Raw genomic sequence first — 22668 nt, 5'->3', positions numbered from 1 at the left:
ATAGCAAGGCCAGCCTTTCCCATCATCCAAGCCATCAGTCTCCCCCCACCCCTCCCCACCTCCCCATCACGCTGCAGACCCCGCGGCCAGCAGCAGCCCAGGGGCCGAAGGGACGCAGTCTGGAGGCAGGACCGATCTCCGCAAACACGGCGACACACGCGGGTCCTTCCCCTCGCAGGCAAAACGCTGCCCGTTGAGCAGGACGCCCTGGCATGTCGCAGCACGAAGCGAAGCAAACAGGAGCAGCAGGGAAGGTTTCAGGGTGCTCCCTGTCCCGCGGGAGGCAAGGACCCACCTTCCTGCACTGCGACGGGCTGGGGCGAAGGTGGAGACATGAAGGGGCTCCTTCAGCGTGAATTCATCCTCCACACTGGGAAAAAAACCTATTAACACATCCCAAGGTGTGGAGAAATCCTCAGCAGTTTGGGATGAAGCAGAAAAGAGAGTTCCCATGTTTTCTTCACTGTCAGCATTCTGCGATTCATATAGTGATTTTTCGGTGGGATCCACCCCCTCCCCTTTGATCTAGCAAGGACAAAAGCTAAGGCCAATCTCAGCAATACCTGCTCCAGTCCCAAACACACACATACATCTTAACTACAGCCCTTTCAGAAAACAGGGCATTGGCTTTCAAAAAAAAAAAAAAAAACAAAACAACAGAAGCCTGACATGAAAACAAGCAGAAATCCCTACACTGCACATCCAGAGGTTCATTTTATTTGCCATCAGGTCTCCCAGCCCTTGGCACTCCCTGCAAGCGGCATCGCCTTATTTAGTTTAAAACAAAAATGATGTGGCCCTGTCTCTTCAGTAACATTGAAGAGCCCCTGAGATTTTAGGCTATGAGGTGATGAAGTCCACATGTCCGTGCCCGCGCAGGAAGGGCTCACTCACAAATACGATGGAAAATGGTCAGATCTTGGCTCTCCATCCTGCCGGATCTGTGTCTCAGCTGGCATCCGGCAGCATGGAAAGTCCTGGGGAAGCACCAGCCTTGGTACCCTGCCTGGGGCAAGCCTGGCTCCCGCCTTCTCTGCGGGGAAGGACTAGGGTGGGTGAGGGCGAGCAGAGGATGCTGTGCTAAACGAAAGAGCCCTTGAGGCTGCCAGCACCGGGAGAGCACCCCAGCATGGCACCCTGGGCCACACAGCCCGGTCCCGATGCCACCGACCCAAAGGCGGGTACCCAGCACCGGGGTCTGAGTCCTGGGAGAGCCACCAGCGAAGCAGCAGCCCACCCGCGTACAACCCCAACATGGTGAAAAACCCCAAATCTCTCAAATCAAAGGACATTTGAAGAAAGTTGAGCCCTGTCCCGCTCAGCACCGACGGCTGGCATTTGCTGCCGCTGAAGTCAAGCCTCGGGGACCCGACGCTCCCCCCCAGCCGTGGGAGACGATGGCCCTTTGCAGACGTGACTGGGTGTGCAGCAGCCTGTGGCATTTCCAGGTGGGGAGCCTGCTTTGGGAAAGGAATGAGGAATATGCAGCCGAGCCGTCCTCACGAGCCTGCATGCACGGACATGTCCGTCTGTCCTGCTCACCCTCTCCTCTTCCCTTCCTCCCCCGGTAATTTTTCAACCCAGTTCATCCAACTGTGGCACAGGGGCACGGGACTCAAAAGCGCATGGATTCCGTCACTTGCAGAGACGGAGCAGAGGACAGACACTTTCTCTGAGCACAAGAAAGGCTGCCAGGTAAGCACAACCCTTATTAGACACCAGAGAACCCACCCCGCCACCCCAAACCCACCAGAAAGCCAAGCTGCAATGCTCCTGCTGCCCTCGAGCCACGCAGCACCGTGCCACAGCGTCATGGTCAGCAGCTCAGCTGCACCTCCAGCCTCCCTCCACCCCAAAGAGGCTCCCACACCAAAACCCTCCTCTTTCTCCCCCAAAATCCCACGGCGCTGGTGAGAGAGCTGGGACGCGAACGCAGCCCCGGGAAGCACCCGCAGGGGATGGGCTGGTTCTCGAGGTGCCGACCCTCCATCCCCAGGGCAAGGGACGGGAGCAGGCAGGAGCTCTGTGCACACGGCGGGGGCAAAGCTCAGCACGGACCCGTGTTTTTGTCCAAATGTCTCTTTTCTTTCTGTTTTAGCCAGGAAACGTTCGCAGTCTCTTACTTAAAACCACTCAAGCCCCAAACCAAGCAACGGTGAGGCACGTCTCTGCCTGATCACGGGAAAACAACAGCTAAAGTACGGACCAACCCCAGTCCCAGTTTGAAAAAAAAAGCACGATATCCTGAACGTTAACAGAAATGGATTAGTTTGTAGCCTCCATGGCTTATACCCTTTTTTGTGGTCTTTTTAAAAAAAATACTGCCTCCCAAAGCTTCCAGCCCATCTGGCCGCAGCAGACCTGCCGGGGCTGAGGGCTGCCCCGTCCCTGCTGCGCCGGGGCATCGCTCCACCGACCCACGGCTCCAGCTGTCCACGGGCAGCCCCGACTTGCCAGTCCCCGCCGAACCATCCCCGGACAGGAATCCAGAGCCAAAGAAAGAGGGATCTGGGCAGCAGCAAGCGAGGTGGGGTTCAGCCCCACCGTTTCATCCCAGCACGCTCTGCTCAGAAGAGGACCTGCCCGCCGTTTGCATCCCAGCAGCCCATCCAGGGTAGCTGGGTGGCCCATTTGCCAGTGGCCACCACTTGCAGCTTCGCCCGGTCGAACTGCCAGTACTGGTCATCCCGAAAGAAGTAGACGAAGCCGTCGCGGTGGGTGAGGGCGCCCGCTGTGCCGGGGGGCAAGCCCTCCCAGTCCCGCAGGCTGCGGGGGTAGTAGGGCTCCAGGGCGAGGGTCTCCTCGCTCACCACGAAGTACTTGGGGCCCTTGAAGAGGACGAGGCGCCGGAGCTGCTGGAAGTAGAGCGCGGTGTCGGGGTGCCGCGGGAGGCCGCGGGCGCTGCATTTCTGGGGGAATCCTGCCTCCAAGGTGGACCCTGTGTAGCGCCAGCATCGGCCACCTGGGAAGAGCCGGGGAGAGGGGTCAGAGCCCACCCCAACGGGGTTCATCGCAGGACCAGCTCCTGAAGACGCGGTCCTGCTACCTCCCACTCAGCCACGGGGCCAGCCTTGCGACCCAGGATACACATCCGCAACACCCATCCCACTGGAGACCCAACTGGCCCCACTGCGAGGCTGCCTCATGGACCACGTGGCAGGGAAACTGAGGCACCACAGCTCAGGGGCTTGAAGGCATGGCAAAGGACTGCCGGGGACAGAGCAAGGCCACCACATCATCCATTAGCCCACGCTTGCAAACCTCCCTCCTGTTCCTGCATGGTGATCAGGATGGATGGACCCAGACCCCTCCAGGGCTGGGACAAGCAAGATCAGCACCGCAGCAGCAGGAATTGCAGCCGGGGCTGCAGAGCCCTGTCCCCGCAGAGCCCTGTCCCCACAGAGCCCTGTCCCCACAAAGCAGGCAGACAAAAGCCCCTTTCTGCTCGCAAACCACGGCCTGACCCAGCCCCGGGGAGGGAGGGAGCAAGAGGGGCTTTTGGTCCTCACCCAGCTGCAGCAACAAGGCTCCTTTCTGAAGAGCCGGCAACTGGTTTCCAGTAAAAGCTGGGGCTGAGCCTGGCAGCTGAGCTGCCTGGTTTGACCTCCCTCTGCCCGTCCGGCCGCGGCGTGCCACCGGATGGCTTGCAAACGGCATTTCGGCTCCCCACGGCAGCCCAGCCCCCGGCACGGTGCAGGGAACCACGCACACCGTGAACACGCTGCGCTCAGCGCAGCTCCCCAGCGACCACACGCCTTCAGGGAACATTTTCTCCCCGAGACCCCAAAGGGTTGGATGCACCCGGTTTTATTTTCACACGCAGGCGAGCGCTGCTCTCCTGAATGCGTTAAAGGGGAAACTGAGGCACGGAAGGGGTGATGTGGGCTGCTGGGGCGATACGCCCAAGGCCACACGGTTAATCCACGGTAGGTGCTGAGCCCAGGGCTCCTGTGGGTTTTAGCACACCTCCGCTCCAGCAACGCCCCAGTTCTGCACTGGGACAGGAGCAGCTGGAGGGGACGGGGGCCATGGGCAGGACGAGGTGCTCCAGCCCGACCCGGAGAGCCTGACCGCAGGCAGGAGCGGCAGCAGCCCCGAGGAGAGCTCTCCCACCCGTGTCTCACCTACCTTTGAAGAAGTAAAACTTGCCGCTGAGCTGGGACCAGGCGCAGGCGTCGATGCCGGCGGGGAGGCCGGGCCAGCGCGTCTGCAGCGGCTGCGGGTCGCTGGCGTTGCCGCTCGCCCGCACCTCCCAGTAGTGGCTGCCCTTGAAGATGTAGAGGTTGTGATCTGCGTCTGCAGGGCAGAGGGAGGAGTGAGGGCGTCCCGGGTGGGAAGCCTCATCCCACCTCCCAACCACCGCTCCCCCGTCCCCTCTCCTCCCCGCGCAGCTCTGCGGTGCTTCAGGGGTGCTCGGGATGCTCTGCGGTGCTGCAGGGGTGCTCCACCCTGGCAGTGTTCAAGGCCAGGTTGGATGGAGCTCTGAGCAACCTGGTTTAGTGGAGGATGTCCCTGCTCATGGCAGGGGGGTTGGAACCAGACGATCTTTAAGGTCCCTTCCAACCCTTACTATTCTATGATTCTATGATTATGGGCTAAAAGGTTTTGTGTAGGGAGGAAGAGGATGGGCCTGGGGACAGATGCTCACTCTCTTTGGGTCACTAGATAGCACAAGTCTAGCTCTTTCCTTTCTTGCTCAAAGGCATCTTACAGCAAGGACCCAAGAGCTACTGTGAGAAAATTGTCCTCCGCTCCCTGTAACAGTGCTTGGGATTTGGAAGGTCCCTTCTGCCTTTCCAGCCGCCCCCTCAGCTTTCCTAATTCAGTGCCTCCACGCCAGCCTGGGGAGGATAAAAGCTGACCGCAGCCCCCTCTCTAGGCTCGTCCCTCATGGCTGAGCTCCTGCAGTGAATAAGCTTTGCCACAGCCCAAGTTTTAGGACATTTCCCAGCCTCCCAACACACCGAGGCATCGCCGTGAGCTCAAGCTGCTCCACTCCGTGGCAACGACGCGCATCAGTGATGCCACCAACCCCGCAGCACATACGGGGCTGTGGACCAGCCAAACCCACCGTTCCCACCACTGGAGTTCATCAGAGCAGAAACTGGCCGCCGCCGTGGCAGGGCGAGGGGTGGGGGTATGTGTTTTGGGAGAGGGCTGCACTGGCCAACACCCACCAGCAGTTATGGCGTCGAAGAAGGAGTGGCAGTAATAGGCGCTGAGGCTCCTCCACTGCTGGTCCCCGCCATAAAGGTCCGCGCTCCAGTCCTGGAAGTGAGTGAAGACCTTTCCCGGGAGCTGGACGGCCAAGCCTTTGGAGGGCTTCCCTGGGATGGAGCAAGGGGTGGTGAGTCGTGGAGAAGGGGCTTTCCCCAAGGCACTGCACGAGCACAGGGCTGTGGAGCTGCCCCAGGGCTCCACACACTCCTTGTCCCACGATCTGGTTCCCGTTCCCCTTTATACGATGGCGGCAAAGATGTCTCAGTACCCCCAACAAACACGCACCACCTTTTCTCTGGTTGCAAACAAACAGTCAGCAAGTTCAACCTTCCCTGCCCTGGAGGACCCGGAGGACCCATCCCACATGCCCTACCCCATCTTCCTCCCCAAACGCAAAGGGATTGGGCCCTTCCCCATCACACCCCTTGCACATAGTTCTCTCCCCTTGCAGGGACCTGCTCCCATCCCTGCTCCTCACTCTCCATTCCAGGGAACAGCCCCGGAGGAACCAAGGGATGCTCGGGGAAGCCAAGCTCACCGTACAAGTTCTGGATGGCCAAGATGTCATCCCAGCTGAGGACAAAATCCTTGCTGAGCTTCTTGTAGTAGGGAGACATCAGGGCGCTCTTGACAGGGGAGTGCTCCAGCCCCAGCGTGTGCCCGACCTCGTGTGCCACCACAACGAAGAGGTTGCGTCCTTTGCCACTGTGCAGGGACCAGCGCTCGGCGCTGTCGAAGTGGGCTTCTCCGCGCCGGGGAAAGAAGGCGTGAGCCAGGGCACCTCCTGGGGACACGAGAGCCATCAGGGACTGTGGGGCAGGAGAGGACCTCAGCTGGAAGCTAAGGAGTGGGGAGGGGCACATGTAGCTCTGGTTTGCTTAAATAGGCATCAATGTTAGCTATTTAGGAGGTCTCCTGAGAAAGAACAGCGGCTTCCCACAGTGGGTCCAACCCAAACCAGTTCTGCCTTCTGCTCCTGAATACGAGGGGGTTTGTCTGCTCTGTGGTTCATGCGTCTGGTTTCTTGCTGGGCTTGGGCTGGGGACCGAAGCCACTCCAGTGACCCATGTGGGGCAAAGGCTCAAGAAGAGAGAAAACCTGGGCTCGTCTGATATTCAGAAGGTAAGGCTCATCTGGAAGGAATGAGCACAGGTTTGGAGGATGCGGTAAGGGTGGGGAGGGCTCCTCAAAGGCCACCAGTGATCCTAGAACAAGCACCTCAACTGCCTTCCTGGCAGACCCCAGTTGCAGACTTGGGAGTGAGGACCCCAGATCAGAAAGCAAACTGGTGCAAACTGGGAGGTGCCCTTGGTTAGAGGGACTGCCAGGGCAGAGCCTCGCCTCCATCACCTCCAGACCACCGCCGCCCCAGCCCTCCTCCCTGCTGGGGAAGAGCCCGTGTTGTAAAAGAGAAGCTTACGAGGGGGAAGCGACCAGCACCTGGTCCATCGAAGGCGTTGTTGAGTCCATCGTTGTGGTCCCCATGGAAGAAGGTCAGGCGGATGTCAGCCGGGCCATCCTGCGCCTCCCAAAACACCAGCGAGGACACGTTGCTCCAGAGCTCAAAGGCGGCTTTCACAGCCAGGCGCACCTCGTGCTGCGGCAGGTAGGAGGGCCAGTTCACCACCCGGTAGGTCAGGTGCCTCTTGTACCACCTCCCGCCTGCAAGAGGGCCAAGCTCAGCACGACAACGGGGACTTGGACATGTTCTTCCCCCCAGGGGCTGCTCAGGTGGAGGAAAGCTTCCTGGTGCTGGAGAATACCATGACTTCCCAAACCGAAGCTGAAACTCAACCCAGGTGTCCCACCAGCAGACCTGGCACCCTGCACCACCAGCACAACCCATGAAATCCCTCTGAAGGTGCCACCACCAGATCCCACTCAGACATTCCCAAGGCTGGAGCTGCAACCAAACCCTAAGAGAGGGGCCAAAACCTGTTAGAGCAGACAAGAACCTGAGGCACCCAGTCTGAATGCCCCCTCTCCTCGTCATGTTTCTCAGGCCCAAAGCCAGCATGGGTCCCTGACCTGTAGGTCTCCTGACTGATACCAGTTCCATGCCCAGAAGAGGCTGCTGCCAAAGGACTGGCTTTCAGGGAGGGGAAGCAAAACCACCTCCGAAAACAAGGGGCCCAAAGGCAAAAGGAGTGGGAAGGGCTCTCAGCAGCACCTTAAGGGCACAGGGGACTGCGGTGGTGGGGATGTGGGATTGCAGCCCGGTTAAGGGAGATTTGCCAAGAGCTGGGCACCAGCCAGAGGGAGAAAAGAGTCGATCCTCAAGGGGAGAACAGTTGGGTTTGAAAAACATCCCCAGGAAGGAATGACACCAAACACCATGATGCTGATCTCCACCACATGCCCAGAGACGTCCAGCGCCCCATCCAGCTGGCCGGCGAGCACAGGACGGGAGGGAAAGCGCCTGTTTTGACCAGGGGAGCCGCAGCAGAGCCCTGCGGTCAGTCCCTGCGGTCGGTCCCGGCGGTGCCTCTGCACCCTCTGCACCAAGCCTGGATGCTGCAGGGACACCGAAAACAGGGGCCCACTGGAGGGGTGCGGGCAGGGCTGGGGCTCCCCAGCACCCAAAGCTCCCTTGGGGAGAGTGGGCTCCTCCCTGTCTCCCCTGAACTCCCTCCCCGAGTCCCAGCCTTGTCTGGCTTTTCTAGGGGATCTCTTTTCTCCTCCCTGCTCCCCACAGGCGTAATTTGAACAGGGCAGATACCGAGCCAAGGCAAGGAAAAGGAGGCCAGCTCCCCACCAGTCAGGGCTGTATTTTCACCATTTTTAAGGACACCCTGACCATTTCTACCTGCAGAAGGTGTTGCCTGGAAGCCCAGCCTGGTATATCCCAGCCGGGACTAACCACTGCTCATCATTCACTGCGAAAGCATCATTTTACCATCACCAAGGATCCTACTGCCCACGGCTTCCTTAAAAGCTCTGTCCTTTCAGGAGAGACACAGCCCCGACACCAGTGGGGCAGATGGTGACAATGACAAGAGGACAAGCCCATGAGATCCTCCTAAGCTCCTCACCCTCCTCCCACCATGCAGGGGTACAAAGATTTGTGTTCCTGCAGCCACCACGCAGCATCACAGCCCCAGCCTCCTCCTCCAGCACCCTCGGCAGCTGCGGGGACCCCCGGGCCTCATGATTATGCCTGGCCGGGGGCATCTGGGAGTGGGAGAGAAGCCATGGGGCCGCAGGGGCCAGAGCCGGTGCCGAGGCGTGGGAGCGGCGACAGACCTCCAGCAGCTGCGCCCACACCAGATGTGCGGGGTAGCAGGGGGAACGGAGCCAGCAGCACGCCGGGGCTTGCTGCTGTGGGTCTGAGCCAAGCGGCTCGGCAAAGCCGGCAGGCATCCCATCCCAGCTCACCCTCCCCAGCCATGGGGACAAGCCCCACCAGCTCCGCTTCCTTCCCTCCGGCTTTTGAGCAGCCCACGGCAGGGGAGGCTCCAGGCCAGCTCGTCACCCTCCCGGGGGCAGAACCAGCCCCCCTTGCTCATCAGTGTGACAACAGCCCCCGACTCAAATGGGACACGGCTGCGCCTTCCAGTGCCCGGGACAAACCCTGCATGGCAGAGGCTCAACACCTGCCTGGTTGGCTGCAGCCCTAAGATCCAGCCCCGCCATCCCTCCATACCCTCCCAGGGGCAGAGCATCTCCCCATCAGAGGAGGACGGATGGCACCAGCGGGCAGGGCTGGGTGAGGCAAATGGCTCTCGGCAAGAGGAGGGCTGGGTGCCTCATGCAGCCACTGAGCCCGGGACAATTGAAAGCAGGGCTTTCCCCAAGGAGAAATCCAGCACACTGCTGCTGCCCGATGTGTGTCTGGCCGAGGACCTGCTGGTAAAGCTCCACTGCCTGGGAAAGCCTAGCAAGACAGCTAGAAGAAAGTCCTCTTCCCAGCACCCTCCGCTGCAGACCCCAGTTTCCAAACCCGGTCCCTTTCCAGAGGCAAACAAGACCTGTCCCCAGACCTTCCCAGAGAGCAGAAAGCCTTGGGTAGAAGGGAGGTTTTGTTTAGAGGTGCAGAGAGGGGTGGATGCACCAGACCCTATCCCATGCAGGGAGTTGATCTCCGCTGCTGGGCTGGGACAGCCCCGGAGCAGCAGGAGGGACGGACACCCTCCCCAGCCCCGCGCCGGCCAGCGGTGCCGGGCTGACCCAGCCGGGAGCCAAACCTCAGCCGGGGCTGGCTTTTGCCCACACGCCGGGGCGCGAGCATGGCCCGGAGCTGGTGGGTGATGGACGTGGCTGCTGCCCGGCACAGCTCCTGCTGGGAGAGGGCTGGATGACAAAGCACTTTGCTGGCTCAGCTGCAGCGGCTTCCTGCTTCAAGTAGGATAAACAGCCAACTTAGCACAAAGCCTCCGGCCTTCCCGGCCGGTGCCGCCAGCCGTGTGGGCACCTCGTCCCTCCCCGCCAGCCTGCGGGCACCGACACGGCGTTGCTCCCGTCCCCGCTGCCTCCCGGCTCGCTGCCACGGGGATCTGCCGGCACCGGAGCAACAACCGGTGCCACACAGAGCCCTTCCCGGCCGGGCTCAGGGCCGCTGAGCGTCTCTTGCCACCCACCGATGGACCACAATCCCCAAAAAGGAGCCCCATGAGCCACGGGGCAGAGGCTGTGTTTGCCCATCTCCTGCTGCACGCCCTCCCAAGCTCTGCCCCACCGCCCTCCTGCCCGGGGCACGGCAGACCCTCTGCTCGGGATGGTACCTGCAAGGGCCATGCTGCGTGTCAGGGCTTTGGAAGGAAAGCCAGAGGCAAGAGGAGGACGATGGGGCTGTCTCCTGGGGCCGTCCATCACCACCCTGCCAGATCCAGAGACAGCCTGACACGGCACAGAGCCCTGTCTTAATCTCGCCTTCATTTTTCCCATGTCCTAAGCGCAGCTGGCCCCAGCCCTCTCGCTCTCTAGGAATCCAGTTACTCACCCACGAGCCCAGGAGGCAGCTCACGAAAGACAAGAGGCCCAATCCTGGACACACAGGAGCAAGAGAGGTTGCTTGGAGCAGAGTAAAACCCGTTAATGTGGGCGAAACAACTGCCCGTGGCCAGGCAGCCCAGCACCAGCAGGTTCTGTGGTTCCTGCTGGGTGACTAACACACATTAGCAGCCTCAAAGCTCAGCAGAGCCTGGAGATAACTTCCCTGTGTGCTGGCCCCTGCCCTCCGGATCATGCCACCACGGCTGTGCCTGGGGCCACAGTGACCTGACAGCTCCTTGGGAGATGTCCCAGCTCCCTCGACAGCAGTAAAGCCACCCCAGAGAGGTGAATTTTCCCGTGAGGGGGAGTTGCATCTCTCTAATCATTGCTGACATCAAGCCAAACAGAACAACTAAAAATAAAGAGGTTAAAAATGAAGTGGTGCAAAGCCCAGGCGGGCCCTGGGATGGACGCTGTGCCGGTGGGGCTGCACCTCCCGGCGACGGCAGCATCTCCAGGAGCCCGGATGGAAGAGTTGGGACTCCCAGCACCCCAGAAACCCAAACCCCACGAGGACGCCCGGCGCGGACGCTCACCGTGCTGCGCGGTGCGCCTGCGGCGCGGGGCGGCAGACGCCCGGGGTGCCCAGGCAGCGCGGCTCTGCCCGTCGCCCGTGCCGCACCGCGGCAGAGCCATCTGACGGAGCGTGGGGCGGTCCAGGACCCCGCTGAGCGGGAGGTGGCTCAGCCGCTGGAAGGCCCTGCAAAAGGAAGGGAGATGTCAGCACCCACACCCGGAACCTTTCGGCTGTGTTTGTGCCGGGTGTTTGACCTGAGCCAGGGCTCTCACCCAGCGAGCTTCGTGTCCCACCGCTGGGAACGCAGCCGGGTGACGAAGCAAGGATTTGCCCCTGCATCCACATCTGGCCAGCAAGCCATCTCCCAGCAGGGAAAAAGTAGACAGGAGAGCCTAAAAGACACCTTTTCCAGTTTTTAACCCCAGTTGTATAACTTTGCACTTGACTTTGCACAGGGTCAGGCCAGGGGTGCTCCCAGAGCCAACGTGATCTCGATAGAAGTCCGAGATGGGGCTGTCAGCTCAGCCCCCTGACATCTCCCAGCCATCCCCAACCTCAGCCTCGCCGCAGATATTATTGTAAGGGGAGCACCGGGCCATAAAAGGCAAATAAAGCAGCGCAGCGAGGCGTCGGGCTGCCAGCAGCCGGCATCCAGCTGCGGGAGCTGGGCACAGACCGGCGTTCCCAGAAAGGACCAGTTGTGCTTTATCATCGGACCGTGAGAGAGACCCTGGCTGCAAAAAGAACCCCCCAGGCACCGGCAGCCCCCACACAGCCGGAGTTGCTGCGTTTCTGCTGCAGTATTAAATAAAAGGCTCGTACCTCACTGCCTCCATGAACTCGGTGGGGCTGTGCGTGCCGGGCGCCGGCTCGCCGAAGTAGCCGTATTTCTCCAGGAACAGCTGCAAGAAGAGACATGGGAGAGGCGCAGCTCAGAGCACGGCCAGGCGTTTGCACGTGTTGGCTTGGGAGGAGGGGGGGAAGAAGGAGATGCGATGGGGAACAGTGCAGCAAACCTGGGGCCGTGCAGAAATGCCCAGTTATTTTTTTTCCTGACACGTCTGCACCCCGAGCAGCCGCACCTCCTGCGAGCGCCAAGCTGCTTTGGTCTATGTGTTTGCATTACTGGACTTGGGAAAACCTTGACTGAGCCCATCATTTTTTATGGCTCTTGGGTTTTTGGCCACAACACGGTAGAGGCGTAGGAGGAAACACTGCTATCAACAGATCAAAAAAATCCTGCTGCCATGTCATCCGCAGCCAGAGGCTGCCAAACCCACTCTAATCACCTCGGATGGATCAAGGCAATGATTAAAATAAAGGCTGCAGTGCTGCGGACACGAGTAGGGTGGGGTGAGATGGGGTCAGGCTGCAGGCTCCCCCCATCCCTGTGCAGGATGTGCTGCTGCAAAGCGGAGACGCTCCGGGGGCAATCTGCTCTGCCAAACCATTCTTCTTCTTATCGGCCATTTACACGGACCAAGACTGTCACTCTGAACTTGCTCCAACACATAAACTGCACGTTAAAGAAAATAAACGGCTGCCCTCTGCCCAGCCTGCACTCCCAGCTTTTGGAGAAGTTAATAGCCACGGTCGCAGGAATGCTCCACGCCCGCCTTCCCCGCCGCCGGGGATGTCTGCAGGAGACAAACAAGCCGCCCAGCATCCTGTTAGCGCGACAGAACCAGAGTTAAAGTCATGAGGAACAAACAGTGAAAGTGGCTGCTTCATTTCCAGCATCCCCAAGGAGCGGAGAGCCAAGCACCAGGAACACCACAGACTGCCCCGGGACAGGACGGCTGCTGGCTTGGGACAGAGCCTTGTGCTTCTACAGCCTCTTCCCTCCCCGTCCATCTCAGGGCAGGGAGCAGACGGGGCTTGGTGTCAGCCTGCGCTCGACGCTACGCCCGGCCGTCCACCTCCGGTTGAGCTCCCCGTGGAGGCGGCAGCATCCCGCCTGGGCATGGGCAACACCGAGCCGGCCGCGCTTTGCCAGTTGCCTGGTGGGGATCGGGAATGATTCCTGGATACGGCAGCTCCAGGGTGCGCCAGGGCCTCTCCCACTCCTCCTCCTGCCCAAACTCTCCACTTGCTGCTAACAGTCATCTCCACGTCATCCCCAGACACATCATGCTCCGCGTCTGCCACCTCTCCCTGGGCAGGGCAGGCAGTTTCTCTGCCTGCTGCTCACCCTTTGCAAGCCCTCCCTCCCCCTTTCCACGATCTCATCTCCTCCAGCCGCGGAGTCTGACCTCGTCCTTTACACCCCTTCTACCTGGAGGATCCTCTTCCAGCTGCAGCACAGCAAGGACCGGCATGGCTTCCCGCCGGCACATGCTCTTCACTCAGACCCAGACAAAAAATCTGGCCCCATTTCCCACTGAACAACCATTCACCAGCTGCCTACCTCGACCAGCAGTCGCAGCATCTTGGTGCAGCATCAGGCTGCGGCCGTAAAAGCCCGAGCGTGGCCGCAGTCACCCAAGCACAGCGCACCAGGCCCCGGTGAGTCGGGGTAAATCCGGCACCAGCAAGCATCGTGCCAGCAGGCGAGGGCATCGGCTTGTCTGCCCGGCAAAGCCACAACGCCTCTGCCCGGGGATGGACCCTACAGCCTGGACGTGCCGTCTCCCCAGCCACACGGGGATAACTCCCTGCTTTACATGGGTACCAGGAGGCAGAACGCAGCAGCGACCGGGGATGCTCACGCAGGGGAGGAGGATATGGGGACGGGGGAGCCTCCCGGGGACGGGGCGGCAGCGAGGTTTGGGGGCCCTGAGAGAGGAGTCTGGAGAGGAGAAGGGATCTGGCCCTCTTTCTCTGCGGTCATGTTTTTGTAATCTTCTCCTCCAGAATTAGAAAATCACCAGCTACATATACGGACGCGGGGTGATAATCCCCAGCGCTTACATCACTGCAGACAAATGTGAGCTACAAAGCACCCGGACAGAAAGTCCCGGGTCTCAAATCACAGCACAGTCTAAACCTTCTCTACCACATTTTTGCTTTCACTCAGCATCTAAATCGTAACAACTTGAAGCTGTTTCCTCTCCTGTAACCTAACACAATCCCATTCTTAAAGCATGCAAATGTTTTTTTCCCCACCATGATCTCATGAAGGCTTGAAATCCCATCTGGGCAAGTCAGGGTCCATGGCAAAACAGCAACCGCTATCACAGCAGCTGCTCTTGAGCAGCACTAAAATGCACGCAGGCCACTGGCTTTATTATTCCTGTTCAGATTTCCTTGCGCTTTGCAAGTCCAACCAAAGCAGCAGTTTCCCAGTAGTTTCTGGTCTGTGTCATGTTGAGGTTCTCGCTCAAAGGCACCAGTTCTCAGGCTGCAAAACCACCAGGAGAAATGTTATTACATCTTCTAGATGCGGTTATTGTGAGCTCCAGGTGATGCTAGTCCTGGAAACACAGAGCTACAGGACAGGGATGTGTTGTTCCTCCAGTGTGCAAGGTATCAATCAGACAGCAGAGCCTGTGAAGTCCCCTGGACCAGAGACTTTTCAGGTGACAGGGGAACCCAAGAGCCCCATGCCATGGTGTCCTGTGCCCAAATTAGCACCGAAGACCCCCCCAGAAGTGCCTGTGCCCTGCACAACCCCCCAGAGACCAGCCAGGCTCTGGTAGGGCTGGGTGGAAGCTGGCACCAGCCCTTGGAATCTCTGCAGAGGCTGCAATGCAAAGCCTGGCCGTGCTGAGAAAACCCGCTCCCTCCCGCCCCAGACGGGGAAATGCTCTTTTCCATACAATGGGAAAAGAAAAACAGCAGGAAACCAAGAGCTAAGCATTAATATGAAATATGCCCTGCTGCCCCTCCGCAGGAGGGAAGGAGAAGAGGAAAGGTCTGGCTGCCCAGGAGCCAGCATCGGGGCAGAAAAGCCTTCAGGGCTGCAGCAGGGACAGCGGGAGGATGGCTTGGGGGAGATGGAAGGGCCCTTCCCACCTCAGATCTCTGATGAGGAGCTGATCACAACCCTGGAAATCATCTCTGCTGAGAGCTAAAGCCAAGGAAACACCTTGCCCTCGACCGCAGGCATCTCAGGTGGAGGACAGCCAACAGTAAATACAATTAGACCTCCCTCCCTGGAAACGGGGATAACCAGAGCGCAGACAGCAGGCTCCGGTCCTGCCCGCCCCCCCCTCCCGACACTCAGCTTCTGGCACCTTTCCACCAGTTGAGACCCAGCGAAGCCTCACGTTGGGCTCCTGTTGACTGTGGTCCCTTCTGCTCTGCCCCGACACAAACCCCGTCTCCCTCCTCCATCCTCCGGCAGCCGAGGGAAGTGATCCCGTCCTGCCGAAGGGCAGGCAGGCGTTCTGTGCCGTGGGCGCAGAGGATGCCAGCTGTGAGCTGCACCTCCATGGCCGTTTTGGTTTTAAGCAGGAGACGACAGCAACGTGGCGAGGCAGCCCAGATGGGTCCTCAGCCCAGCAGTCCCAGGCTCCATCACCACCGGGACGGGCACAGGGGAAGCCTCAGCTCCTGCTTTTCAGCCTCGGTTTCCCCCCGCAGCACAGACACAAGCAGCGCTGACCCCTGAGCACGCTCTGGCACGGTTGCAGAGAAGATGTCGAGGCATTTAAAACCATTCACGTCTTTCCGCTCTCCCAAGCCGCACCGCAGCCTGCAGTCGCCAGCCCTTAGGCAGAGCCCTTGTGGCTCTTATGTTTAAGTGCGTGTACAAGTATCTATGTAAATATTGTATATATAGACACACAAGGAGGGAGGTTAGCAAGTGCAGAGCTTGGTTGTCCTCCCGCTGAAAAGACAGCGAAACATCAGCTAATTCTGTATGCTAATGACGGAGGCTGATTAAACCCCAAGCCCCGTCCGGTTGCTGTGATGCTCCCCCGCTGTGCCTAATCCAGTCCTCCCACCTACCCCTCCTGAAAATCTCCTTTAGCAGCAAACTGGCTACTTGTCACTGAAGATGTGGAGCTGGGGAAACACCGTGCTCAGCATCTTTCAAGCTCCTTTAGTTTTCGCACTCGATCTTCGGGAGCTGAGCAGCAGGGGCAGCAGGCCAGGACCGCAGCAGGTCTAACCAAAATCCCTCCTGGTTTCAGTAACCCAGATCTTCGGGACGCTGAACCGGAGCTAGCTCCCTGCCTCCCCGTCTGCCTGGACGGGAGGGATGCTGCGGGACAGGGACAATAAATACCACATCACTTGGAAGGAAACAAACACCATGAAGTGCGCTGGGCTTGGTGGTGTCTGCCCGCGGGGCTGGCAGATCGCTCTGCGTGTGTGTTAAACACAGGAGCATCTCGTCAGCCATCACTACATGCACCCCTGCCTTTAAAACCAGCTCGCAGCTCTGCCCCGGCACCCCACGCCCCGGGCAGCGATGGGCTGCAGCACCCAGCCGTGGCTCCGGCAGCGCCCGAGCTACCCCAACGCCACCCAAAGCACTCGGGGGAAAACAGGGGAGAACATCGCACTTGGCCAAGCCTTCTTCTGCAAATACCAGAGCAGCCAACAAACCAGTCTGGTCATGCAGACTGGTTGTGCTTTCACGTCTAAGGAGAGGAAGGAAACAAGACGCTCGGTCTTCGCCCTCTGTCGGGATGGGACGGGCGACGGGTGGGCGTTCTTTGCCGTAACAAGTGGGGATTGTTTGGGGGGAGAGCCGGGAATAAAGCGGGGCTGCGGTGACTCAGGGGGCTGTTAACCACACCGGGAACTGCCTCGGGACCGCGTGCCACATCCCCGCTGTCGGCAGCGACTCCGAGCCACCATCTCCTGGGTTTTGCACGCTCTCCCCGGCCACGCAGAGCCCGGCAGTGCCTCGCAGGGGTGATGGCACCCGAGTGATTCCTCCTCCTCTCCGCCTCTCCTTGCACTGCCCTGCTGAGGCTTAACAGTGGGAATTTTTCCCAGGAAGAAGATTTTCTTCCCCTTACTTCAATCAGAGGGAAAACGTGGGGGTGCCCCTTTCTGTGGGAGCAGGCAGGGGTCCCAGCTGACCCCCAGGCCCCACCACGCGCTGGGTGGTACCCAGAGACCCTCGCTCCGGCCAGGCTGCGCCCAGCATCCCGCATCCCAGCTGGCTGCCCGCTCCGTCAGGGAGCTCAGCCGGACACCGGAGCGTTTCTCAGCAAAAATAGAGCTCAGAGCCCTTGGGCTACCGAGGGGGAAATGTCAGAGGCCAAAGGCCACTGCAAGAGAGCGAGAGGAAGGGCAGGATGGAAAAAAAAATGTAAAAAAAAAAAAAAAGTGAAATGAGAATGTTTCAGTTCTCAGTCCCTAAGTCTCATTCTCCATTTCCATTCTCTGCTTTTCTCAGACTTCTAACCAATCTTTTCTTCCCACCACAACAGACCTGCAGCTTCTCAGGCAAATCACTGCAGGGACTTTATTGTCCTTTGTCCTTGGCATCACCAGCACTTGGCCACGCTCTTCGCTCCCAACACGGGGCGAGGTCTCACGTGCCGTGTGTTTTACCCACTTCCCCCAGGACCAGGGAGGCTCGGGCATCACTACACACCCAGCCGCTGTCCTGAGCGCAGCCCAGCCAGAAACCAGCCCTGCCAAACTACGTGCTCGCCAGCATCGGACCTGCTCCTATCTGGAGACTGCAGATAATAACATGATTTAACATACAAATGTTTCAAATTAAATTTCCAAACTTTCCTTCTTTCTTTATGGATACAAAGGCAGTGAAAACAAGGGCACAAGCCAGAAAAACAACACAACTAGACATTTTCTCAGACTTTTGCATCTAAGTTTACACAACCCATTGTTGCTAACTTTGGTTATTTTAACAGCAATAAAAAAAGCTTTAGAAGCAAAGCCTGGCAGTGGTCTGAAAGCCACAAGTAACTAGAACTATTTGATGTTATGTGAGAATTTCAGCTTCCTCTTAAAAGCAACACTAACTGCACCCAGTTTATTTAGACAAGCTTCCTCACTCCGGTCTCTCCACATTTTCACTGTATGTATCGTCCCAAAGTCCCTGGCCAGTGCAGCACATCGCACTGGGGAAACTGAGGCAAAGAGATGGGAAAGCACCCGTCGCCTGGGAGCTGCCACGATCCTGGGACCTGCTCTGAGGCTTCGGGGGAGAAGTTCTCAGGAGTCACCGGTGAGGAATCAAAAGGCAGACCGCACCTTGTCAAGCTCTCACCCCTGGTGTGCTAGTTTTCTTTTTAAAGTGAATTTTAAATTATTCATTTTCTCAGTATTAAGATTTTTGCAGATTTATTTTTCTCCAGGTGGCGTGAGGGGCCAGGCTGAGGTTTGTACACACTGGGACAAGCACAGGTATAAATCACCTCTTTGAAACCGCATTTCCCAGCATAAGAATCCTGCACATTAAAACAAGCCTCTTTTCACCTTAGAGCACGTGAAAAATCCCAATTAATCCACCAGGACTTGTCGGGGTTTTAAAATCAAGCATCTGTGCAAACGTACACCAGATCGATGTCTAAACAAGAAAAATATCCCCAGCCTTTGATCACCAGCCAAATCTCATACCTCTCCCACCCAAAACAAGCAGGAGCGGACGGCGGTGTGGTGTGACCATGACACAGGGACAAACAGCAGAAACCCAAACAGAGGCGGTGGGGACAGCCCTGGCGAGGGGCAGGGCAGCGGAAAGGCTGGCTTTTGTCCCCTCCCGATGCGCTGGCGGACGGGAAGCTCTCCTAGGACAAGACTGAGATCGCTGCCGGAGCTATACGGACGGCTGGGTTTGCAGACGTACCTCACCTGTAGGGATGCACCTCCACGTGCAGCATGTGTGGGCACACGCCTCCGACACACATGGGCGCACACCCCCAGCACTCCAAGCACTATCCTGCAGCAGGGGCCCATCTTCAGGGGGCATGGCCACACGCCTGCGCCATGTGTGACACACCTCTGGCACGGACACATGGCCAGCACACATGGGCACAAAGCTGTGGCTGGCACGCACACGCTTGCGGCACGTGGGGCTCGCCCTCACCACCCATGGGCACACGCCTGTGCCACGCACACATCTCAGGCATCCATGGCACATGGCTGTAGCGTGGATGCACACGCATCGGGCACTGATGGGCATGTACCTACGGTGTCAACATACCTCGGGCACGTGTGCACGCTTCTATGGCACACATGCACCTATGGCACGGGCACGCTTATGGCATGCACACACCTATGGCACGCATAAAGCTATGGCATGGGCACACCTATAGCATGCTCACACCCCAACATGTACACACCTGTAGCATGGGCACAGCTATGGCATGCACACACCCATGGCATAGGCACACCCATGGTATGCACACACCTATAGCACACACAGAGAATCACAGAATGGTCGGGGTTGGAAGTGACCTCTGTGGGTCACCCAGCCCAACCCCCTGCCCAAGCAGGGTCACCCAGAGCAGGCTGCACAGCACCGTGTCCAGGCGGGTCTGGAATATCTCCAGAGAGGGAGAATCCACAGCCTCCCTGGGCAGCCTGGGCCAGGGCTCCGTCACCCTCAGAGGGAAGAAGTTCTTCCTCATGTTCAGCTGGAACTTCCTCTGCTTCAGTTTGTGCCCGTGGCCCCTTGTCCTGTCGCTGGGCACCACTGAACAGAGTCTGGCCCCGTCCTCCTGACACCCACCCTTCAGATATTTATCAGTATTTATTAGGTCCCCTCTCAGCCTTCTCTCCTCCAGGCTAAACAAGCCCAGCTCCCTCAGCCTCTCCTCGTAGGAGAGATGCTCCAGTCCCCTCACCATCCTCATAGCCCTCTGCTGGACTCTCTCCAGTAGCTCCTCACCTCTCTTGAATTGGGGAGCCCAGAACTGGACACAGCACTGCAGATGGGGCCTCACCAGGGCAGAGCAGAGGGGAAGCAGAACCTCCCTCGCCCTGCTGGCCACACTCTTAATGCATCCCAGGAACCCATTGCCCTTGGCAGCCAGGGCACACTGCTGGCTCATGGTCACCCTGTCGTCCCCCAGCACTCCCAGTCCCTCTCCACAGAGCTGCTCTCCAGCAGGTCCACCCCAAGCCTGTACTGGTGCCTGGGGTTGTTCCTCCCCAGGTGCAGGACCCTGCCCTTGCCCTTGCCGAACTCCATCAGGTTCCCCTGCGCCCAGCTCTCCAGCCTGTCCCGGTCTCGCTGGATGGCACCTACAGCACGTGCACACCTACAGCACGCCCAGGGCCCGCAGCCCCAGGGCAGGGCACACCGGTAGCACAGACACCCCCCCGCCCCGTGTCCCCCCCCCCCCGGTCCTACCTCCGCGTCCCGCCGGGGCCGAGCGGGCTGCGCCGCCGCCAGCAGCCCCAGGGCCACGGCCAGGGCCGCCCGCAGCCCCCCGCCCGCCCGCGCTCCCATCGCGGCTCCGCTCCGCAGCCCCGGCTCCGCTCGGCGCTCCCCGGCCCGGCCCCGGGGGCGGCCCCGGCCCGCCCCAACCGCAGCCGAGGGCCGGGCCCCGCGGCGCAGCGCTGCGCAGGGCTCCCGGCGCCTCCCCCCTCGCTCCCTCTGCCCCTGTGCCCCCCGCTCCCAGCAGCGCGATGTCCCCTCCCGCACCAGCCCCCCCCGGGCTGCGGAGCACAAGCAGGGCCGGGCTCAGGGCAAGGGGACAGCCCCCCCCCGTGACTTGCTGTCCACCGTGGCCCCGTCTCCATCTCCCGCGCCCTGGAGAAAGGCAGGGGGAGCTGCCCTGGGGTCCCACCCTGCACCCCGCTCGCTCCGGGGGAGCCCCAAGGATGGATCCGTCGCGGTCTTCCCCCGCGCAGTGTCTCCGCTTCTCCCCGGCGCGCCGGGCATCGCTTGCTTACCCCATCCATGGCAGAGCCGTGTCGGGATGTGTCCCGCTGTCACTCACCCCATCCATGGCAGAGACGTGTCAGGATGCGTCCCGCTGCGGGTGCCGTCCCTCCGGGCTGGACGGAGAGCAGAGCGCAGGCAGGTCAGGGTGCTGGGACAAACCCCTGCTAGATGTGGTGGCCGGGCTTGGGCTCTGCCCAGTTTGAAGCTCGGAGGAAGCATGTCCAGCTTTTCCCAAACCCGCACTCACCGTCAGCCCGGAGCACGCGGGCACAGCGTGGACGAGGGCTGGGGTGCAGGGGGTCCCTCCCCGGCAGCGGCCAGCCCTAGCCGTGAGCACAGCAACGCAGGGGGCCGGGCAAGCACCGCTACCCGTCTGCAGGGCCCTGGCAAAAGCCACCCCACAACTCAGAGCAGCGCTCTCTCAAGCCTTATAAAACACCTCCCCACACACACTCAGGGCTGTTGGTTTGCACTCTTTAGGCTTAATTTTCCCTCCTCGCCCGCAGACAGCGAGGGGCTGCTCCCCACCTGAGGCAACACGACGCACACGCGTCTGCAGTGCAGCTCTCCGGCAGCTCGGACACAGCTGACGATCGTGTGGTTTCCAGTGACAAGTTAACAGCTCTGTTTACTCCCTGCAGTATTTTGTTTGACTATTTTGTTTTAATTTGACTAAAGCAAAAGGATGTTTTGCTTCTGCTTTGGTTCGGGGGGGGAAAAAATAGGATGTGACTTATATCTGCTTTTGTTTTCATGCCAGCTTGAACCACACAACTATTTTAAAGCTCACAGGCCTCTTCCTCCTCTTTTTAATCATGCCAGAATCTGAAGTTAGAGGAGCATCTGCTGAGTGCAGCTTGAAGCGATCTGCAAGGATCCCGTAACGCGCTGCTTTTCAGCTGGACAGCATGCAGGGAAGGCAAGCGGGATTCGAAGGAGAAAGGGATCTGCACAGCGTGGCAAAGTAAGGAAGTCACCGAGCCAGAGGGAGACAAACAGAGATAGGAGACACGCAGGCTGTGGCTGGGCCAGCGAGCGCTGACCGACGGGCTGCGGGGCGAGCGGCTGGCACGCCGTGAGGGGCTGCTGCGAGGGGAACGCTGGGCCGTGCTGCCCAGATCCAAGGGCCAGCCGCTCCTCGTGCAGGTCAGCCCAGCGCTTCCTTGCAAAACAAGAGCAGCTCTGTCTGCAAACGCATCCGTGTTTGGTTCGTATCTAGGAAGCAACTGATCCATCTGCTCTTCCACTTAAGAACGCGGACGATGAGAAAGTGGCTGGCCCGGCTCCAGCGGGAGCAGGAAGCTCGCTCCTCTGCTCCCCGTAACGCCGGGAAGCGGCTGGGAGGGCACCTGCAGCGCTGGAGCAGCCGGCTTCCCGACCCGGCGTTCCCCGGGGCTGCCGCTGAGTCCTGAGGGCTTCTGGCATTCAGGCGGACAAGAATTCAGTCCAGCCTTGGAGATGCCAAACCATAGTTCTCAGCAGGCTTTTGGCTCGGAGTGTAAAGATGTTTGTCCAGCTGCTGTAATCAGAACGGTATCAGGAACAGAAGAGCTATCTTGTGGAAAGGTGAGCCGATTTCCAACTCTTTCAGCATTAGGTAAAAGCCCAGAAGTGGGGCACAAGGAAGAGTTTGAATCCTTTTAACTTCTACCCCAAAACTTACACCTGAGAAGTTAAGCCTGTGGCAAACAGCTGACAAAGCTTTACTAAAAAACAATTCTCAGAAGAGCATGATAAACAGATCCATACAAGCTCTGGTTGCCTAAACATTCCCAATTTCTTGTGTTTCTAGACAAAATCCCATCCATCTCGAATTTAACGCTAAAGGTCTCAATGCCATCAGCTAGCTGGAGTTCAAAACCCTTTCCCCAGATGCCTCCTCAGCTTGAACCTGGAGACCCAGACGGTTCCCAGTTGAATAACATTAACCTATTAATCCGAAAACATCACTGAAAACTAAACGCTGCTACCACAGACGGGAAGTCTGGGAGCAGGGAGGTTGGCTTGTCGGTACGGGCACAGCGCAAAGCCGTCGAGCGCTGCAGAGCCAGCAGCGGAGCCACCACTGAACCACCGCCCGCTTCCGGCAGAGGTGAGCTCCGAGGGAGCCTATAAACCATGCTACGAAACGGCACTTCAGCAACATGAGATTTCTCAGAGGAGCTTTGAATGTTTA

At 59.3% G+C, this 22668-nt stretch overlaps 1 protein-coding gene across 1 annotated transcript; it reads right to left on the bottom strand.

Moving 5' to 3' along the window:
* Positions 1-730: 730 nt before the first annotated feature.
* On the bottom strand, positions 731-20054 carry MMP28 (matrix metallopeptidase 28). Its single transcript, XM_075440193.1, has 8 exons — positions 19956-20054; positions 11552-11631; positions 10749-10912; positions 6661-6882; positions 5759-6004; positions 5178-5327; positions 4129-4296; positions 731-2962 (listed from the first exon to the last, which is right to left on the bottom strand). The coding sequence occupies exons 1-8, from the start codon at positions 20052-20054 to the stop codon at positions 2568-2570; spliced, it is 1524 nt and encodes a 507-aa protein (XP_075296308.1). The 3' UTR covers positions 731-2567.
* Positions 20055-22668: the final 2614 nt, after the last annotated feature.

This window comes from Opisthocomus hoazin, chromosome 20, assembly GCF_030867145.1.
Source record: "Opisthocomus hoazin isolate bOpiHoa1 chromosome 20, bOpiHoa1.hap1, whole genome shotgun sequence".
Lineage (NCBI taxonomy): Eukaryota > Metazoa > Chordata > Aves > Opisthocomiformes > Opisthocomidae > Opisthocomus > Opisthocomus hoazin.
Note: the sequence above shows the minus strand (reverse complement) of the source record. Positions and strands in the feature narration are given on the sequence as shown.